The sequence below is a fragment of the Sminthopsis crassicaudata genome, chromosome 6 (genome assembly GCF_048593235.1).
Source record: "Sminthopsis crassicaudata isolate SCR6 chromosome 6, ASM4859323v1, whole genome shotgun sequence".
In the NCBI taxonomy this organism is placed as follows: Eukaryota; Metazoa; Chordata; class Mammalia; order Dasyuromorphia; family Dasyuridae; genus Sminthopsis; species Sminthopsis crassicaudata.
Window position 1 is genome coordinate 146,433,238 of NC_133622.1, and position 17,071 is coordinate 146,450,308.

Consider the following 17,071-nt stretch of genomic DNA (forward strand, 5'->3'; position numbering starts at 1 on the left):
AGGAAGGGAAGGAGGAAAGAAGGGGAAAAAGGAGGGAGGGAGGAAAGAAGGGGGAAAGGGAGGGAGGGAGGGAGGTCTTTCTGAGATCAAAGAAGTTTTCCTGGAGGAGATGGCACCTGAGCTTGACCTTGAGCGAAGGTTAGTATTTCAACAAGTGGAAATGTAATTGGGGTATACTGCGGGAAGGGGGGCAACTTTTAAGAATGCAGGCATAAGCTTTAGAAAGGTAATCCTGGGGAACTGCAAATCATTGCCAAAAGGAAGAATTTGTGAGGAGCAGCAATGGGACATGAGATTGAAAAGGAAGGCTGCTGCAGGCTGGGGAGGATTTTAAATGCCAGGAGATCCCGTATCTCATGAAGGCTTTGAACAGGAGAGTGGACAGTCAGACCTATGCAGAAATAAATGGATGCCAGCTGTGGAAAGGTTGTATCAGAGACCAATTAGGACACTGTTACACCAAGTCCTGGAAAGAAATGATGAGATCTTGTCCCAGTATTCAAAACAATTTTTTTTCAGCTGCAAATGGAAAAGAAGCGGGGGACATTGTGGGTGCAGAGCACTACATAAAATGACACATTCTTGTCATGTGGGTTAGAGTTGCCAGATTGTTCTTTCCCCTTCCTTTTTCTTCTTCATTAGAGGGAAGGGGAATTTTGGAAAATACAGGTGATAGCAAAATAAAACTATAAAAAAAACTATAGAAGAAAATGCAGGACCCACCACTCTTCTACAAGCATTGTTGATTGGTAAAGGAAAACAGTTAAAATCTGCCTTAATTTAGTACATTCAATCCCCTCCACAAATTTCTCTTAGTCCTGGACCCCTTCACCAATCCCAGCTAAAATGGTGTGTGTGGTTTTTGAAGGGAGAGAATTGATACTTTTCCATGCTGGGCATCATGTAGGTACCCCACCCTGGGGGAGCAGATCCATCTTCTGATTTTTCCTTAAGAAACATCAGAAGCCAATAGGTAGGAACCAGTCAGATTTTAAAAGCACTTGAAAGCTTAGAGAGCTCTTTCCTCACAACCCTGTGGGGTAGGTCCTTACTAGAACTTTTTTTAAACAGATGAGGAAACTGATAAAGTGATTGGTCCAAGATGGCACAAACTAGTCTATGCCAGAGCCGAGCCATCCAACTCCTGACTCAAAAGCCTACAAGCAGTCTTAATGGAACCTCATTTGTAAAGTGCTGCAAGTTAATTAATGCAATCACAAATTAAGGTACTGAAGAGGAAGGGAAAGGAGATGGGGGAGGCCTTGAGGAACATACTAGTTGGGGGCCTAATGAACTCCCAACAAGCAGCAGCAACAGCGGGAAGCACAGCTGGTCCAAAGACCCAGTGAAAGAGCTGATGGCTTTTTCTAAAACATTTTTAACATTACCCAAAAAAGGCAACAGGAAGCCCAGATCTGCTCTTAAGAGAGACTCTCAGAGTAGAGTGACCAAGAGTTTCTCTGAGACTCACATTAATGCTTCCCCAAGCTCCAAACCCTAGTCCCCCTGGAGCTTTGACCCAATGACGGTCACATCTCTAGTAGTGGTTTTAGCTCAGTCCCCTGTAATTCTCCACGGTGGGCACTAGAGGGCAGGATAATAAAGCATTTCTGATCCAACTCAGTTGCTCAATAAAAGCTCAGAAGGGACCTCATCCTGTTCCATCCAGATCATCGGGGAGGGAGCCAAATTCTGGGCCTTCTCAGGACGCAGCTGGATGAAGAGCAATTTTGTCCCATTTTGCCAAGTTTCCTGACACGGAGGAGAAATCTCCTGGCTCGTTCTTCTGATTCACTTCAATGGCTGCTGTCGGTTCTCTTGAGGAATATGGCTTGGGACTGAGCTTGCAAGGCTAGCTCATCAAGTACTGAGAAAGGCCTTTTCCCACAAAGCACCGAGTACTAAACTAGCAATAAAAAACTCATTATTCCGTCAGAGTCGAGACTACCGTAAGGAAACGAATGCAAGGAAATGCCTTTAAATGATTTTTGATTTTCTGAGCTCCTTAAATCAGGCTTTCTAAAGGTCTTATTGGATCAGCAAGCAAGAAAACCTGCCAACTAGAGAGGGGAAGGATGGGCAACTAGAGCCTGGCTATCGATTTGAAGGAATCTATTGCCCGCCTCTCCCTGAGCATCAAAAGTCCTCTCCGCTCTCCAGGATCCAACTGCCGCATTGATTGTTCATCTGCAGATTTTTTCCCCTTTATGACCATGGAAAAGACCAACGCGCAGCGCACTGCCCCTGTGGCCCAAAGCACTTGGCTTCCCACCAGCGGAGAAAGGGTTTGGAAACAAATACCTCCCACCCCGCCCCCTCTCTGTAGCCGCAGAGGTTGCCAGAAATGAAATTCAAACTGGCCACTTTTCATGGAGAAGTGCCCAGCTCTTCTTCAGAGACCTAAATAGGATTTCCCTAGAGAAGGGGTCCTCCAAATGAAATCTAAAATCAAAGAGCTGAAAGGGGCATTTTAGGTCACCAGCACTCAGTATTCCTATTGTTTCCGGCCATAGACTTCATAGGGCTTCCATTCATTGTGGCTGGAAACAGGGTCTGGGCAGATGTATATAAGACAGAGTAAAACTAAGCTGGGCCCTAAAACATTTCCATCCCAAGCCTCAGATAATGTAAATGCGTATATTTGCATATCAAGAAAAAGTCCTCGGACCTACCGCTCAGAGATTTTTGGGAAGGCGTGGTTAGGATATGCTGGAGTGGGGGAAAGGCCCGTCTAAATAGGGATAGGGACTGGTCCTCTAGGAGCACAATTCTTTTAGAAATGGAGGTCATCACCTTTTTGGTCTTGAGAGAGTCACCCAGCCAATCTGGGTGGGAGGCCAGCTCTCTATTCACCAAGCCACATGCTTCTTGGGAATGCTAAAGAATAATCATTGATTAACAGTAGATAGAAAGAATGTAACCATGGCACAGCAAGTGGGATTCGTCGCTCCCGATTATGCGAGGGGCTAAGTCCCTCAGCGCTATGGACCAGTAAGAAAGGCTGTTTTAACTGGGATGCTCACAGCGGCAAAAGGCTTTAAATTCTCCAGAAAATTAAAGCCGAACTGATTAGTTTCAATTACTCCTTTCCAGCCGCAGTGAAAGAGTCCTGGTAGTTAGTGACTCGTGGCGCCAGGTCCGCCATGGCCCACCTTGATCGGGATCCCGGGCTCCAGCTCTCCTTCCAAGGGCAGTGGGCGGCGTGGAGCCCACCCTTAGAGAGAGTGAAGGAGGAAGCCCTTCAGCCTCCCAGGGAACGTGGAGAAGAAAAACATAACGCTGTGGAAAGGTGGAATCAGGTTTATTAAGGACGATCTTTATTACAAACACTTTCTGAGTAAAAAAGAATGAGTGATTTAAAAAATGAAGCTCACGTGGACTTGCTGCATTCACTGAAGGGGAGGCCTGTTGCCTGACGATGAGTCTAAAGATCAGATGGCGTTCATGAGGTAATTAATGGGAAAAAAGGCAAAAGTGCAACTTGGAGACTCAAGTCTTGAGCGCCAGGGGAAGATGCGACTAAATTGTGATTTGGGGGCGGAGATGGACTAAGGTCAGGGTCTATCACCGGGACACGGAATGAGCATTTCTAACTATACAAGTACAGACAGACACATACACACATGCACACCCACACACACCCAAATATGGAACAGATCATCATTTAGAAGTTTGTAGACGGCGTTATTTTCTTCCTCTTTTTGTGTGAGCATTTCAAAAATTGATCATCCCCAGGACTGGGACAGGGAAGGAGAGGGAAGATGGTGCAAAATAGAAAAATACGCTCAACCTCTCTCCAAAGTGCCCCGGCCATAGGCGGGCCGGAATGACGATGGCGCGCTAGGAGAGAATCAGCCCCCTGGCACCTGTAGCCTCCCTGCTGCCCAGGGGAGAAATGCCCCGACAGACACTTTCTGGAGGAAACTGGGAGGCTCTCTCAGGCCTTCTTACTGGCACTAGGGCATGTTGGGATGGCAGCACCAAGACAGTGTCAAAGGGCCCTTCCTCCCAGCGCAGACAGCGGTCCTGGCTCCTGACACTTGTGCTTCATTATCATTCTAGCTGTTAAGTCTCCTGGAGGAGGACGGAGGTAACCGGAGACCACCCACACGATTTCTTTCTTTTCCGTTGGAAAAAAAAAGGGAGACAAGCCTTTTGAGCTGTTGGGGCTGCTTCCCGTTGGCATTTATTCCATTTGGGGGAAGGAAGGAAGGAGCTGAGGGGGGAGGGGTCATGAGAAAAGACCCCTGGGACAGTGGGGCTGAGTTCCTGGAAGCATTTCATGTGTCAAGGCTGATCCCTTCCCCTCAAGGATGCAGGGAACAAGCCAGAACTTCCCACAGCCATGCACTTAAAAAACAAAAAAGAAACAAAGAAAAAAGGTCAGTTCTGACCAAATTACAGTTTGAAATATTTCTGGGACATTAGGGAGGGAGGAATGGCTGGTGGATCTCAAGTCACAATTCATGCAGGTAAGAATCATTAAAAAGGAAAAGTCAACGTTTTAGCTGAAAAACTCTTTTAAAGGAAAATGTAAAAGATTTGTATCAAAGCCTTAGCCCGCTAATCCCCCCAAAAAGAGTATTCCAAAAATTTCCAAAGAACACAGCAACTGACTTTTTTGGGGGGGAAGGGAAGGGGAACACTGGGTAATACCATTTCATTTAATGCACTTTCTTCTCCTATTTCCATCTGAAATAAACCCCAGGCTTGCTTAGGAAAATTGCTCGGCTAAGATACGGCACCCTGAAGTCCTCCACTCATTGGCTCAGTGCAGATGTCATATTGGTTCCCTTCCCTGGCAAAGGGGAAGAACCTGGATCGGCGGGCGGCGGTGCTTCTCATGAGTTACAAATTCTGGAGCAAGACACTTAAGAGTCCCAAGTTCTTTTCTTCTTGGTTCTTAGAATTTCTTAACATTTATAGTGGGAGAGGAAAGACAAATATTTTTGCCCCCAATCAATGGGTTTCATTTTAGAAAAGAGAGCAGTTCCTTTCCACTGAGGACAGAAGTCCCTCCTGGGTATGATGCGGACACAAAACTCCCTCTGCCACCTCTGACAGCCCTCCAGGAACACAGGGAGAGGAAAACAGCCTCTTCCACAGATCACCAGGTAATTCTGTTCCAATTTACGCACATCTGTTGGAGTTTCCTTTCTGGTAAGCATCCAACTGTTCACAAACCATGGCTACAGTAGATGCACGGTTCAACAGCTTTCAAATGGGTCATTAAAAAAAAAAAAATTGAAATCTGTCGGTGAGCAGCAGGTCCTGATAAGCCTCCCTGGGTTCACCCCCCCAGGAGCAGTTTCGCGGCAATACCAGCCTTTGGGACTGAAGCCCGCAAGCATCATCCGTGGAGCTGGGGCTCGTCGGCACGGCGGGCTGGAGGCGGGGGAAGGTCTCGGGGGTCCAGTGTCTTAGAGCAGTCACTTCATCCAGCGCTTCTACCAGCTGGCCCTGACGGCTTCGATGTCACTAACCAAATTCTGGGCTAGACATATCCCAAAAATCTGGAGGGAAAGAAGGAACAGAAGCATCAGAGGAAGCCTGCGGGTTTCCTGGGGCTTATTTTTTTTGCTTTTTATTTTCAAAAACATATGCACGGATAATTTTTCACCACTGACCCTTGCAAAACCTAATATTCCAACTTCCTTCTCCTTTCCCCCATCCCCTTTCCTAGATGGCAAGTAATTCAGTATATATTAAACATGTTAAATCCAATATATGTATATATATTTATACAATTATCTTTCTGCACAAGAAAAATCAGATCAAAAAGGGAAAAAAGAGAAAATAACATTCAACAACAAAATGGTGTGAGAATGCTATGTTGTGGTCCACAGTTCCCACAGTTCTCTCTCTGGGTGTAGATGGTGCTCTTCATCACTGAACAACTGGAACTGGTTTAAATCACCTCATTGTTGAAGAGAGCCACGTCCATCAGAACTGATCATCAAACAATTTTATCATTGCCGTGTATAGCGATCTCTTGCTTCTGCTCATTTCACTTGTATCAGTTCACATAATTCCCTCCAGGCTGGGGCTTTTTTAAAAAAATTCTTTCATTTAAAACTCCCTTTTAAAAGTAAAATCTTAGCCATCTGCACCCAGAGAGAACAGTGGGAACTGAATGTGGACCACAACATAGGATTTTCACTTGTTTTTGTTGTTGTTTGCTTTTTGTTTTCTTTCTCATTTTTTCCCTTCTTGATCTGATTTTTCTTGTGTAGCATGACAATTGTGGAAATATATATAGAAGAATCGCACATGTTTAACCTATATTGGATTATCTGCCATTTAGGGGAGGGGAGGGGGGAAGGGAGGTAAAAATTTGGAACACAAGATTTGCAAGAGTGAACAATGAAAACTATCTATGTATGAAATGAAAATATAATGAAAATAAAAAGACAGTAAAAAAATTTAAAAAGTAAAATCTTTCACATCCAGGTCAAGAAAATTACAGTTCTATCATGACCAGCTTTAGAGACAGGAGCTCCCTGTATTAACTTTAAGCCCCCAATAAGGAGAAAGCAAAGTCATTGAGCCAATGATGAAAAACACTACCTAGCTTCAGGGAAGTGATGCGATAAACTTGCTGAAGACACATTTTCAGGTGAAAATTTATTTTTTTTAATATTTATTACGTTTTTTTTCTTTTGTTCTTTCGGGGTGGGGTGAGGGAGAAATGGGGGGAGAGGGGAAAATGCTAATTAAAAAACAAAAACAAAAAGAAGCTAATGTTGACTTTTACAATAAAAATGGACAGAAAGACACACACACACACACACACACACACCTCTTCAAACAGGAACATCAAACTTTGGATTAAATGAGATATGTTACCTCATATAACAGCACTCTGCAGAGCTTATATAAATATGTGCTATATAAATGCTATTATGATTATTATTTATGCTGTTATCATTAATAATATGCTTCCAGAATTGTTTAATGATTAAAGATGCTAACTTGGAAAGTCCCTGAGTTAGGAAGGAACTCAAACATCATATATTATGGAACACTGTAGCTGGAAAAAAATCAACTACTTCAGCCTCTTTGTTATACAGGTAAATAAAATGAGACTCAGAAAGAAGTCTCAAAAAGTACTAAACTATTGAAAGCTTCATTTTTTGCCCGGTGTGTTATGGGCTTAGATATTTACAGGCATCTAATCCAATAATCTCATTTTACAAAGAGGGAAACTGAGGCCTAAGAAAGTAAGTGATTTGCCAAGGTTACACAGCAGCTTTATTTGAATCCAAATCCCTGAAATCCATAACTAGGGTTCCTCCCAGAATACCATATAATGCCTCTATGTTCCAAGAATCTTTTAAACTAAGAGGGATTTTACTTTAAGAGTGAGTTTGGGGAAATTATACTGAATAACTCACATTCATACCAGTTAGTTCTTTGAAAACTCAATTTTAATTTTAATTTTGATTGATTGATTAATTTGGCCTTATATGCACAATTAAAATACACACTGGTTATTTTGGAAAGATTTTACCTCAGAGCAAAAAAAAAAAAAAAATACATCTGATGTATCAGACACAGTAAGTTTATTCAGTTAACTGCCTTTGCAGGGGAAATTTAATTCGATTGACCATCCAAAATACTTCTATCTATATTAGGTAAGAAAGAAAGCTGGACTTGCAGTGAAAACACTTGGAGTGGAATCAACTCAAGTATTTAGGAGGGGTGTGATCTTGGCCACCTTTCAATATTCAACAAGATAGTATAGCTATTGACCAAATATCCCCATACATAGTCCAAATACTACCTCAGGCTCTCGCTAGGTGACCAATCCTAAGCAAACCATTTAACCTCTGTTTCTTTATCTATAAAATAAGGGACCTCAGAGGGTTATCTGGAGGATAAAGTATGATTTTATAAAAGTCTTTGTCGACATTAAAGCAAACATTAGCTGTTATATAATTTCTGGCTCCAGTTACAGGGAGGTAATGGAATGTTATTACTACATAAGAAAAAAGGAATGAGGAATTCAGAAAAATGAAGCAAGGTGAGCAAACTGGTACATATTGAAGTAAGAAAAGAAGAATAATTTGTATGATGATACTAATGGAATAGGAAATCAGACAACTTAGAAAAACCTCGGAATTATCATTAGAACAGCAACAAATGACTTCCAAAGACTGATAACGAATCATATCTCACATCTTGGAAAAAAGGTGGCTGAATTCAGAATGATGCTTTTCAAACATGGCCATTGATTGTTGTAAGTCAGGGTTTCAATAGGAGCAAGGAGGGGATGGTGATGGAAAACGCTAGTAGATAGTGATTAAAAATTCATTAACCATTTTCTTAAAATATATGGTACCCCCAAAAAATACAAAAGGGACCTACGTGATTATAACTGCTTCATTATTCTGTTAATTTTTTTTTCTTTTGCTAAGGCAATTGGGGTTAAGTGACTTGCCCAGGGTCACACAGCCAGGAAGTGTTAAATGTCTGAGAGCAGATTTGAACTCAGGTCCTCCTGACTTCAGGGCTGGTGCTCTATCCACTGTGCCATCTAGCTGAAATAGATATTTAAAAAAACAAAACCCTATGTACATTGAAATGTGTTTTCTTGAGCCTGTGATTTAAAAAAAAAGTAATTTTAACATTACTAGCAAATATTGAAGCCCTTCTATCACTGGGAAAAATTTTGACTATACAGACAGTAATTACAACAAACCAGGAAAATATTGCAGATAATAACTCTATCATCACTTCTTGACATTGATCTATGGATTCAAATTAATTTATACCTGAAGTTTAATTTGGTGAATGTATTTTTAAAAATTTCCTGTATACCAAAACCTATCATTTCTATTAAGGTTCCCATAGGACTTTTTATATGTTTGAGTTAACAAGCAACATCCTAATGAGACTTAATTCTCCAATTCAGACAAGGCCTGTAGTGAATCTATTAACATATTATAGCCACTGTATCAAGATTTCTGATGACCAGGCAGCAGAAGGTCCATCAGATCAGAGGACAGGAGCAGAGTGGTGAGGGGACACTTTAATATTCCAAGGATCTATGGAAGATGATTCACTCTTCAACCAATCAGTGAAAAGGATTTCAGAATATTATTAAGAGTGTTCCAAGGATAATGGCTATCATTAAACTCACTCTTAAGGTTCCACTAAAGTCCTCTTCCAAAGCCTTATTGGGATATATTTTTGATCCTGGACTATCAAAGATTCTGCCAGAACAAAAGAAGTTCCTACTTCAAACAAAGTAGAAATCTACTTGAAGAGGTAGAATATACTTAGGATGCTCCTACATCCAAAGCCTTCAAGAAAAATATAAATTGGTCTCAGGCCACAGAACTCAAAAACAATTTTGAAAATAAAGTAAGAAGATAGAAGAAAAATGGGAAGACCAATGGGAGTGGTAAAAGAAAATCATAAAAAACAAGTCAAGAGCTTGGTAAAGGAAACACTCACACACTACACAAAAACTACCTTAAAAAACAGACTAGGTCAGATAGTAAAGTCCAAAAATTCACTAAAGAAAATAATTCCTTAAAAATTAAAATTGAGCAAATGGAGCTAATGACTTTATGAGAAATTAGGAAACAGAAAACAAAAGAAAAAAAACAACTTAACTGGAAAATAGATCCAGGAGAGATAATTTAAAAATTATTTGAAAGCCATGATCAAAAAAAGAGCCTGGGCATCATCTCTCAAGAAATTAACAAGGAAAACTGCCCTGATATTCTTGAACCAGAGGGTAAAATAGACTCTGAAGGAATCCATTGATCATCTCCTGAAAGAGATTCCAAAATGAAAACTCTCAGGAATATTATAGCCAAATTTTGGAGCTCCCAAGACAAGGAGAAAATACTATAAGCATCCAGAAAGAAACAACTCAAGTATAATGGAACTACAATAAAGATAACACAAGATTTAGCATCTTCTACATTAAAGAATCAGAGGACTTGGAATATAATATTCTGGAAGGCAAATGAACCTAAGATTATAATCAAGAATCACCTACCCTGCAAAACTGAGTATAATTCTTTTTTTTAATTAAAGCTTTTAATTTGCAAAACATATGATGGGTAATTTTTAAACACTGTCCCCTGCAAAGCCTTCTTTCCAAATTATCCCTCTTCCCCCTAGATGGCAGGTAGTCCAATACATATTAAATCCCAATATATGTATACATATTTATACAGATATCTTGCTGCACAAGAAAAATCAGATCAAGAAGGGAAAGAAAACAAAATGCAAGCAAACAACAACAAAAAGAGTGAGAATGCTATGTTGTGAGCCACACTCAGTCCTCACAGTCCTCTCTCTGGGTGTAGATGGCTCTCTTCAGCACAAGATCATTGGAACCGCCTGAATCATCTCATTGTTGAAAAGAGCCACATCCGTTAGAGTTGATCATCATATAATCTTGTTGCCATGAATAATGGTCTCCTGGTTCTGCTCATTTCACTTAGCATCAGTTCATGTAAGTCTAAGTATAATTTTTAAGGAAAAAAATTAACATTCAATGAAATAAAAGATTTTCAAGCATTCTTGATGAAAAGACCAGAGTTGAATAAAATAGTTGGCTTTCAAATACAAAACTTAAGAGAAGCATAAAAAGGAAAAGAAATCATAAGGGACTTAATAAGATTAAGCTGTTTACATTCCTACTTGGGAAGATGATACTTGAAATTCATAAGAACTTTCTCAGTCTTAGGCCAGTTAGAATATATATAGACAGAGGCTACAAGTGTGAATTGAATATGAAGGGTTGATATATAAAGGTAATAGAATATTATTGTTCTATAAAAAATGATGAACAAGCTGATTTTTAGAAAGGCCTGGAAAGATATACATGAACTGATGCTGAATGAAACAAGCAGAACCAGGAATACATTGTGCACAATAACAACAAGAATGTGTGATGATCAACTATGAAAGATTTGGTTTTTCTCAGTGCTTCAGTGATCTAAGGCAATCCCAAAAAACTCTGATAGAAAATGCCATTTGCATCCAGAAAAAGAACTATGGAGATTGAATGTAAATCAATACATGCTATATTCACTTCTTTTTTTCTGTTGGTTTTTTCCCTCCTGTGGTTTTTCCCTTTTGTTTTAATTTTTCTCTCACAACATGATTCATAAAGAAATGTATGTTTAAAAAGCTAATTTACATATGTAATCAGAAAAAATAAAACAATTAATAAAAATGTGAAGGGGGTAATAGTAAAAAAAATTAGATGAGAGAAGAGATGAGAAAGGACTATATTGGGAGAAAGAAAGGGAGAGGTAGAATGGAGTAAATTATTTCACATAGAAGAGACAAAAAAAAGTTTTTACAATGGAGAGAGGAAAGGGAGAGATAACAGGGAGTGAGTCAATCTTACTTGGTATCAGAATTGGTTTGGAGAGGGAATAATGAACACATTGAATTGCTTTAGAAATTTATCTCACCCTACAGGAAAGTAAGAGGGAAAGGAGAAGGAGAAGGGGTGGTAGAAGGGAAGACATTTTGAGGGAAGGAATAGTTAAAAGCAAAGCATTGTTGAGTTCAGTGTGAAAAGAGAAAGAAAATAGAATAAACAGGTAAGAGGAGAAGGATGGAAGAAAATACAGTTGGAAAACATAACTGAAAAAAATATTGAAGCAAGTCTCTATGATAAAGGCCTTATTTCTCAAACATAAGAGAATTGAGGTAAATTTATAAAAAATGATGGCCATTCTCCAGTTGATAAATAATAAAAAGCTATGAACAGTTTTCAGATGAAGCAGTCAAAGCTATCTATAACCATATGAAAAAAATGCTTTAACTCACTATTGATTGAAGAAATGCAAATTAAAACAATTTAGAGGTATCTCCATTAGATTGGCTAATAGGACAGAAAAGGAAAATGACAAATGATGGAAGGGATTTAGGAAAAATGCAATGCTGGCAGAGTTTTGAACTGATTCAACCATTCATTTGGAACTATGTCCAGGACTATAAAAACCACGCATATCTTTTGACCTAGCAATATCAGCACTACGTCTCTATCCCAAAAGAGTAATTTATAAAAGGAAAAGGAGCTATATATACAAACATGTTTATAGCTTTTCTGCCAGCAAAGAATTGGAAATTGAGAAGATGCCCATCAATTGGAGAATGCTGACAACTGTAGTATGTGATTATGATGTTATGCTAAAAGAAATGATGAGAAGGTTGCTCTCAGAAAAACCTGAAAAGACTTCCATGAGTTAATTCAAAATGAAAGGTACTATGAAAGTAACAGCAAATCTGCCTCTGACATTTAACTAGCTATGCAATCACGAGAAAGTCACTTAACTTTCTAGCGATTATCAAAACCTAGAAGCTCGTGAAGAGATACATAACTGGAAGGTAGAGTGCTTCATTTCAACGGGACGACCACCCTTGGCAAGTAAGGTCTTACTTACCTGAAGCAATGCAATGCCTATGAAAATACCAGCCACTATGGTTAAGTTGTCTTGTAACCACTTCTCAAACTGGGGCACGCAGCCTTTTGTGTAGATTACAATCTGCTGATCCACCTCCTGCACAAAAGACAGAGAGGAGAAGGTCACTCTGCTGGTTCCAAAATCCAATTGTTTAAAAAAATATAAATAAATAAATAAATAATAAAAGAGGCTTTGTGTTAGGCAGGAACAAGGAATTCTACTTACTGGTTTTTGCCTAGCGTCATATCCACATTGAGTGTTGATGACATCTTCCTGATGGGAAAAGCAAACAGAGAAGTTTCTCCTTGTTACAGGGTCACCACCAAACACAGGCACTGATGATGGTTTGGTTAAAGAGCTGGGGGAGCTATTAGGATCACGTGAAATTGTGGCTGGAAGGGAAAATCACTCCATCGGCTCTACAGCTACCCACATGCTGGCTTTTTCCATAAGGGAAGATCAAAAAAATATTTTTTACTCAAAGATCTGCTAAAGAGTTAAAAAGTTTATCTGGCAAAGATTTAACAACTGGCGTTCTGAGGGCTGGGATACAAATTTACACTGAATTTGCATTATTAACTTTTTCTCTATCACTTTCATAAACAATCAAATTAAACCATAAATAAAAACGTGTAGCTATTTCTGAGGTGTAAATGCTCATGCTGACAATTTAACAATCAGGTCAACACCAACATTAACACCAGCACTAAGGTGAGACTTGGTGGGGAAGGTGTGAAAGGAAAGATAAGGAAAAGGTAGGAGCAAAAAAGTCATCTTGGACCTGGATGCTGGGTAAATCTCCTAAATAATTTGAACTGCTCTAAAGGAGGATGGGCTGCTCCCTGGAAAAAGGTGGGTCTCCCTTATTTAGAAGGCTAAAGTCTAAGCTTGATAATCATTTATTATATAACATATTACATTACATTGTATTATATGTTATATTGTTATGTTATGTTACATTATATTTTATTAGGAATTCTGCCCCTTCCAACTCTAAAAGATCATAATTCTCTGAATTAATCAAAACAAGAAACAAAAGCCTATGAGGAACAAGGAAAGGGCACCACCACAACAAATGCTCCAACTGCAGGTGGCTGCATCAGGCATCAGGGACAAAAGAGAATCCTTCTTATAAGGAGATGATGAGAAAACTGCATGATACGGCACGGTGAGCCCGGGATCCAAAACCCCAATAAAAGGAAAGCGTCTCATAAGAGAATCTTACTGTATATTTATAGAATGAATACTAGTATTCTCTTAGCCCACCTCTCCCCAGAACAGTGACCCGTCCACCTTCCAATCACCACACAACAAATTCTCTTATTAGATTCCCATCTACCACTAGTTTTATTATCATCTTGGGAGACGAACATAAAAACAACTGCATTTATGATCTGCAGTGTGTGTGTGTGTGTGTGTGTGTGTGTGTGTGTGTGTACACTCGCATTTGAGCCTCACAACAATCCTGCTATGTAGGGCTATTACTATTCCCATTTTATAAATGAGGAAATGAGGCTAAGAGGGGCTACATGATTAGCCCAGGATCACAGTGTGTGTGTATTTATGTATAAGATGTGTGTGTATATGTGTGTATAAATGCATAAATGTCTATAAGTGTATGTATAGAAAAGTGGATATGTGTATACATATTTATGTAAAAGGTGCGTGTACATAAATGTATGTATGTGTGTATATGTATAAGGTGTGTATAAATGTATATATGTATATTTGAATGCATGTGAATAAATGTGGATATGTGTATATATTTATGTAAAAGGTGTGTGTATATATAAATGTATATGAGTATATGAATGTATGTGTGGGTATATATATATGTATATGTGTGTGTGTATACACACACACACACACACACACACACACACACACATTATTTTTTTATGTATAAGGTACAATTTGAACTTGGGTCTTTCTGACTCCAAGCTCTACCCCCCTGCACCACCCAACTGACATAACTGAGGAAGGGGCCCATCCACCCTCTCTAATAAGCCTTCCTTGATCCCTCACACTTTATGATTTCACCTTCCCTTTCTCTGGCCCCCATGGTGCTATCTGGCCCCCTCTCTCACACCCGGCCCCTTCTGCCATGGACTCTAGTGATCTGTGCACTTGCCCCCCCCCCCCCTTGGAGGTCACAGACATGTCCAATTCCTCTCTGGATCCCCCACTGTCCAAGGATGGCTCTCTGCATGCAGCAAGTGCTCACTAAGTGCACTGAGTTGAACTGAAGTAAAGAATCAGGGGATGAGATGCGTTTTGCCTTCAGTAGGAGAGCCCCTGGGGACCCACCCACCCTCCCGTTTTGGACAAGGCCGGCTTTGCTTCTCCACTTACTGCAGGATCTTTTGTGCAACATGAAAACGGCACACCACAGCGTTCTCGACTTGCGTTGGAATCTGTGCAATTGAAGTAAATATTTAGGTTCCAGTCATCCGCTCCAAAAGCCCCACAGCACTGCCACTAGAGCAAACAGGAGAAAATTAGAACCTCTTCACTCACCGACAACCGCCCCACTTGCCTCCATATGTGCTGAAACCACCAGGCTGGTGCTCCCGGCTCTCCAGAGGGCCCTTGGAGGCCAAACAGAGCCTAAGCAGCCCATGGAAAAGCCTCCGAAGGGATTCGGGTCTCTGCTCACAAAAGCAGTTTCACAGCAAGTGCCTCACAGCACAGAGGGAACACATCTCTCACAGGATGAATTTGGAGCAGTTTGAAGCAGAGCCTGTGTCTGCTGGGTGGGTGGGTGGGTGGGAACCATGCCCAGTCCTCTTCCTAGTGGGCCTGCTCAGCTCCCACCACTTTTGAGGGTCAAGAACACAACTGGAGGGAGCTAAGGTTTTCAGGGCCAGAGCTGCCTGGGGGCATTAGCTCTCCAACCAAAGCAAAACTAAGGCAAAGAGCTGTGTTGGTCTCATCAAGTCAGCCAGCCCCGGGAGGCTGAGAGGGTCCTTCTGGACAACCCAATCGGGAAATATCAGAAGGGGGAGCTCCGCCCCTCAGCCAGACGACCTTAAACTGGAGGGCCAGTCCGGGAGGAGCCGATGACACCGAGAGAGGATGCTCTGGTCCACAACCAAGGCTCGGCCGACCATGGAAAAGTTACGGCAGACACTGCCCACAATAATGGAGTTGGAAAGAACATATAGGTGCTTGTATAGGGAGGGGAGAAAACATTTATGTAGTGCCTACTGTACACAAATATTACAAGTCCCTTGTATAGGAAAGGATGAGAGGGAAGAAGCATTATGTAGTACCTACTGTACACAATAATGGAATTTGAAAGAACACTGCAGTTCTCTTATATGAGAAAAGGGAGGGGAGAAAGGAAGCATTTATGTAGTACTACTGTATACCAGGCACTGTGCTAAATCCTTTTTATAAGTGTTATCTCATTCCGTGAGGGAGTGGAGACCAGGAAATGAGATAATGGCCACCATGGGACAAGGGGAGCCTGATTCCCTTCTCATTCTATCCTGGTGCCTACCCAGGGTTTTATCCAATAAATAAGTGAATGGTCACTGGTCCACAGCCCAAGATTAAATGTTTCAGATGGTTTATGCAAAGGGAGGTCTATTCAAAGACCCAACAGATCTTTTATTACACGTAAGTTGTTACCTTATTATCTCGTATACATTTCTATTAGCTATAAACTTTACAACATCCCTCTGTTTTAGACATGGCCGCACTTTATGGACAAAAAAAGTCATAAAAAGCCTAAAGTGATCTGCCGAAGTCCCTCGCATGGCTAGCTGCAGAGACCAGGATTCAAGTCTAGGTCTTCTGACTTCAAAGCCAGGATGCTTTCCAATTATACAACAGCCTAATTACGATCTGAGGCACAGGGAAGCAGGTGCCAAAAACAAGTTATCTTTAGACACCAGGTGGAACTTTAAAAATACAAGCAGCTGATTGTCATTCACTGCTAATAGGAAGAGACCAACTAGCACTGCAGGCACTCCTCCAAACAGCCATCCCCCCTTCTTCCTCTTCACATCAAGTTAGAAAGCATCTGACAGAACTCCACCTGAGACAGCCGAAGGGCAAGTGAGAGGACCAGAAAAACTGCGCTCCTGAAAGGGGGTCGTAGCAAACATAGTGAGGGGAAAGCAGTGAAATAGGAACATCCATTCAAACAGGTGTTTAGGGTGAAAAGAAACAGAATTCCAACTTACATATTCCTGGGTAAAGTCTATGAGGTTTTGTAAATCGATGTCATCCCTGTAAGCTCTGATGTTGTTGTTTATAAAGAAATACAGCTGGTCTTTGATCCAGTCTTTGAAAACAAATGCCAGAACCCCAGCAGTGAGCTCCAGGAAGAAAATAATTCCCAGGAAGACAGAAAACTAAGACAAAAGACAGAGAGAATGGTTGTGATGGCTATTTTCACCATATTTGGTCGCAAGGCTGGCTCTTCTCTCTTTTGAAAGCCTTGTCATTATATCGGAATGTTACTCAGCACTAAAACACATAATCATCAGTTTCTTGAGATTTATTAAGCAAAATTATATTTTGGAAAGATTTTTTTAAAAATTCCATAATCACATTTAGGTGCACTGGTACTGCAGTCAGTAATTAACCAAAGCCCGAAAGCAAACAAGAATGACTCATTA

The 17,071-nt window shown here is 40.6% G+C and overlaps 1 protein-coding gene across 1 annotated transcript in view; it reads right to left on the reverse strand.

Moving 5' to 3' along the window:
• Positions 1-3,285: 3,285 nt before the first annotated feature.
• Positions 3,286-17,071, reverse strand: part of TSPAN5 (tetraspanin 5) — a 190,607-nt gene continuing 176,821 nt past the window's right edge. The window contains exons 4-8 of the mRNA XM_074273059.1: positions 16,634-16,804; positions 14,796-14,921; positions 12,669-12,716; positions 12,423-12,539; positions 3,286-5,513 (exon numbers count right to left, since the gene is read on the reverse strand). Of these exons, the coding sequence (XP_074129160.1) occupies positions 5,448-5,513; positions 12,423-12,539; positions 12,669-12,716; positions 14,796-14,921; positions 16,634-16,804 (528 nt within the window). The 3' untranslated portion in view covers positions 3,286-5,447. The remainder of the gene's footprint in view (positions 5,514-12,422; positions 12,540-12,668; positions 12,717-14,795; positions 14,922-16,633; positions 16,805-17,071) is intronic.